At 36.8% G+C, this 4,971-nt stretch overlaps 1 protein-coding gene across 1 annotated transcript in view; it reads right to left on the bottom strand.

Moving 5' to 3' along the window:
* Window positions 1-3,766: 3,766 nt before the first annotated feature.
* LOC103811283 (sperm-specific antigen 2 homolog) overlaps window positions 3,767-4,971 on the bottom strand; it is a 10,254-nt gene continuing 9,049 nt past the window's right edge. The window contains exons 5-6 of the mRNA XM_009084247.1: window positions 4,381-4,505; window positions 3,767-3,975 (exon numbers count right to left, since the gene is read on the bottom strand). Of these exons, the coding sequence (XP_009082495.1) occupies window positions 4,395-4,505 (111 nt within the window). The 3' untranslated portion in view covers window positions 3,767-3,975; window positions 4,381-4,394. The remainder of the gene's footprint in view (window positions 3,976-4,380; window positions 4,506-4,971) is intronic.

Raw genomic sequence — 4,971 nt, 5'->3', positions numbered from 1 at the left:
CTGTGACCCTCTCCCAAAACCTAACAAAACCTAATTTATTAAGTTAATATTTAACACCTGCATTGATCGATCTTTAGTATAGGACATTGCCCTTCAAAATCACTCCCCCATCTTTGTGATACTTTTGAAACAAAATCTAAAACTAAAGCTAAACACACTAAAAAGAAGTCTTTTTCTAGATATATTCTTAAAGCCTTTACTCTAAAACTCCCTAGTATGTTGCAGCAACCAATGGAAAACAGAACTACTTCAGAAAAAAAAGTGAGAAACTTTAGGTTATTACACAAAGGAAAAAGCAGGTGCCTGTATCACAGATTTCACAGCAAGCAGAACAGCTTCACTAAGGCAATGCTGTCTTTTCATCGTGCTGTGCTTTCATTGCTAGCTTTTCATTACTTAATGTTGTCCAGGCTTTCTCCTTTTACCATGTAAAGAAAATGAAAAAATGGGTTTGTATATATTCATCATCACTTCGCAAGCATCTATGCAGAATCATCTAATATACAAACTATGTGAAATTATCAAGTGATTTTCATTTTTTTTAAAGTCTTGTCTTTTATTGTTAGAGCTTTTACAAAAAATATTGTGCATTTTTATTCTGTGGCATGAATATGAAGGATTACCATCACATCTAAAATCACATATGAAAAATCAAAGTAAATTTGCATTATGCTGAGTTAATGAGTTTCTTGTTTTTCCTGAAAATCAAATATTTTTACATTATCATGTTAATTCAGAAGAAAGTGTTGCATTGGACTGAAGCCATCTAATCAGCAAATATTCTATTTTATGACATCATCCAAGTTTCAAAGTTTTGGGCTTGTTGCCTGTTGAAAAAAATCCTCCAAAGGAATTTTTTCCTGTGTCTTAGTTATGGTTTTGCTTTGCACTGTACAATGGCCTTCAGTTCCTCCAGTTTGTTAGCTAAACTGTGTGCATTGGTGTAGGTTCACTTCAGCTGGGCCACCGATTTCACCTCCAACACCAGCCTGTCACCCTAGGCTCATCTCTAGCAAGCCTAGTCTCATCCCTTTCCCCCTTCAAGCCTAGTTTAAAGCCCTCTCAAATCAGCCCTGTCAACTCATGGTCGAGTATGCTTTTTCCACTTTTAGGCAGGTGAACCCCATCTGTCTCTAGCCAGCCTGGTGCTGTCTAAACCACCCCACAATCAATAAAACCAAAATTCCACCAATGGCACTAGTCTTTAAGCCACATGTTGATTGGGTGGGTTCTCCTGTTATTCCTACAGCCAACTGGCAATGACAGAGATTGGTATCATAGTGAACTTTAGAAAAGCATCCAAAATATCTCAGGCATTACTGATGGCTTTACTCACAGCAAATTTGATTGACAAATATTTATCAGCTGGTTTAATCTGCATAGAATTCATATCAAATTGCAGGCTGGCAGAAGAAAAGACAACACTAACTTGTGAGGAAAGTAGTAGTTTGAACCATGAAACAAAACAAAAACTGCGCATGCTCAGAAAATCATTACAGCAGGATTGACATTACTAAAGGATAAGTCACCCAGGTTAGGCCTGTGTTCAATAATAATGATGGCTGTTCCTAAGGCACAAGCAGAATTGTCAACAGAACTTGACACCAGCTCAGCTTAACCTATATGACTACAATGCACTAAAATGAACTGGTTTTAAACAGGAGTTTATAGACTTTCCTACATCTACATAAATGTTGCTCAGAAAACACTAGCTGCAAACATCTTAAAGAATGGCAAAAATCTGTTATTCTGACTGTGGAAAAAATAGGTGCTTTTATATTCGTTAGTTTCAGTACAGTTTTTAGAAATGTCATTTTGAAATGTCTCTATTTTAAATTATGCCCAAACCTCAGAAATCTGCTTTCCATCAGCCAGACGAAAATTTGGCACTATTTTTCAATTCTCAGGATATATTAAACACTAGAGTCTGCACTGCTGAGATCAAACAGTCTTACAAGCTGAGAGCTGAAGTGCCCCAGACACTCTGGAAGGTTACCTACAAGTGACACCTTGCCAGAGCAGCAGGAAGTCAGGCTGCCACCTCCATGGAGGATGCTCGAAGGTCACCAGCTCCTAAAGGACTTTCCTCCATCACTCCATGAGAGACACAGTTGCCACATTTCTTGGAAAGCTGCTTTGAGTAGCTATAGGCACAGGACCTATGTTAGTGGTCAAGTGTGCTAATTTATCTGGCTGGGGGACAAGGCCAGAATCTGCTGCTGCAAGTCTTTGAGTAGGTTTTGGGTTTATGCATTTGCAAAGGAAGATTGCAGGCACTCAGGTCTGGCTGGCTGATTTCCCATGGCATTCTGGAATGGAACTGTGTATTTATGCAACCTGCAAAGCAGAGCAGAAATCTACTGCAGCTTACCACCTGCATGAATTGCCATCTGTAAGTGATGTCAGGGTTTATATTTCAACTTAAAGTTCTGGCTCTACTCACAGGGAAAAAGCCTGAGGAGAGTTCAACACCAACCAAATTCCTGGAGCGACAACAGAGGTCAACAGCTTCAAGAGTATAGTTTTAAGTGCCAATATTTCTCACAAATTTATATCTCACATTTCCTATGCATATAGGGTCCCCTGAACAACTGAAAGCTTTTGGAAATCCAAGTCCTGAGCTTTTCTGCTGTTCTCCATTCTGTGTACTGTTTGATCAAATCTACAGTAGTTATTTTGCTTAAGAGTAAACCACACACAATGAAAAACACTGACACAGATTATAGGCAAAATAAATATTTTATTGGTTTAATATACACATTTTTAAAGAAATCAGCCCTTATGTGTCTTCCTAACACAATTTAAGATTTTATAAACTTTTTCATATAATGTTGTAATATTTGAAACTATTTTTGATTAAAGACCTTGACATAGTGTAGAGTTTTAGTAGTTGGAAATGGCAAAGGAGTAAAGAGATTACAAGCACAGCCAAAAGGGATATTACATATCCACTCAATATCTACTTGACCACATAAAAACTCCAATGACTTCCAATTTGCTCCATTGGAACAAATGCATATTCACCAGGCTAACTGAAAACACACTCAGTGAAGGATGGGAAAGAAAATGAGATTTTTTTTCCATTTTCCCCATAATACAAGCAAGGTCGTTTATCCATCCCAAGTTGCACATCCTAATTGCTTTCAGAAGATCAGTACTTTCATTGCATTTTGGTTAATACAAAGCAGAAGAGAACTTCTCTTGGTATGACTGTGAGCAGTCAACACCTAAAAATACCCCAGTGCTTAAATAAGGCACTTTCTTATAGAGGAATAGGCAAACAGTAAGGAAGCAATTAAAATTAGTTAAAAGTTGTCTTCTACACAAAGATAAGGCTTTCAGTGTCAGAACTTTAAGTAGTTTTAAGTAACCTCATGTCATTCTACCACTCTGCTAATAGTAACCGCCCCAAGAATTAACAGCAATTTTTACAACAGGATTGTTTCCTTCTTCTCAAGTGGCACTATGTAACAGCAGTGGAAACCATTACTGGTTGTTTCAAGCTCTTAAAGTGGATCAGTTATTGCACAATAAATACCTCATAGAGGTCAGTGTTTTGTGGGGTGGGGGGTAGGTCTGTTGTGGGGTTTGTTTTTTTTCTTAAAAAAAAAGCTAGGCGGAATGCATGTGTGTTATTTATAAATTGGTTACATCTGGAAACCTTCAAGTTTCATGATGCATCACTAGACAAAGAAATTAGCTACATAAAAATTTACAACAGGGACATACAAATAAATACAAAACCTTTCAGAGTGCCACAATTTTGTTGATGCTCTAAGGAAAGTAATGAACTAGTTAAAGTGTCTAAGTCTTTACAGAGGAACTCAAGGAAAGGTACACATCATAGAACCAAGCTTCGAATACAGTAGCCTATCTCAGCAGCTTTAACACTTTCTGAAGCAAAACCAACTTGACACTTCCACCAGTGTGTGCTGCCCAAAGCAGAATCCCACAGCATTTCGAACCACATCCAACCTTATGGGGAAAAAAGAGCAAGACAAAGATCTAAATTAGATTTTTGGCAGTCTGCTTGTTATGCTCAAGTATGCATTTTGATAATATTCATATCTAAGGCAGGCAAACTACATAAATCCTCTTGGATACCGCATTCACATACAAAGTCATCACAGAGCACATTAAAACTAAAAATCAAGGACCACTGTATGATAACTGACAGTAGAATGGGCCAACAAACTACAAATCAGCTGATTTTCCAAAGCTATCCAGGATTATTAGTATTCTCTGTACTTACTGAACTTCAATTTTGGTCACTTATGTTTCAAGGGGAAAATGCAAACAAAGCAAGGTTTAAACTAACAATGATGTTTCATGCAACAAAAAAAAAATGAAATCTGGTTCTTGTAGATCCCCAAAGATTACCTGCAGTACCAGTTTCATGGCTGTGTATCTTGTTTTGCAGCTGCAGATCTGTTTTGGGGCGATACAGCTGCTAACAATCCACTTACTATTTCTCGTCTTATTTCACCAACAATAGATTCCTTGATCTGAAAAGAGATTAGCCAAAATTTTCAAGTCAGTAAGTTATATAACGAATGGATAAAACTAAGTGATATTGCAGATATGTTTGACATTATCAACATATGAAAACTTACACCACCAAAAAGTGAACTTTGAAAAAATGCAAATGGAAAAACATCAGAAGAATGGAAAAATAACTGTAAGTAATTTTGAAGATCTTGCAAATCATATAAATGAAAACCAAACCAGTTTTTCCAGATGGTAAATATATTTTACACTGTTTTTATGTGAAGAAAAAAATACATTTCAACTGTGCAAAGTTCTGAAAATAGTATTTCAGGATACATACATTTAAAACACTCCAAATGCACTGCTTTTTGGCAAGTTGTTATTCTCTTGAAAAAGTAAGGCAAGACTGAACTACCTCACAAAGGGATTACAGAGTAGAAAAGGTCCGAGTCCATGAACATGAGCTGTTGTTTTCATATAATT

This window comes from Acanthisitta chloris, unplaced genomic scaffold (genome assembly GCF_000695815.1).
Source record: "Acanthisitta chloris isolate BGI_N310 unplaced genomic scaffold, ASM69581v1 scaffold18071, whole genome shotgun sequence".
In the NCBI taxonomy this organism is placed as follows: Eukaryota; Metazoa; Chordata; class Aves; order Passeriformes; family Acanthisittidae; genus Acanthisitta; species Acanthisitta chloris.
This window is presented reverse-complemented; position numbering and strand designations above follow the sequence as displayed.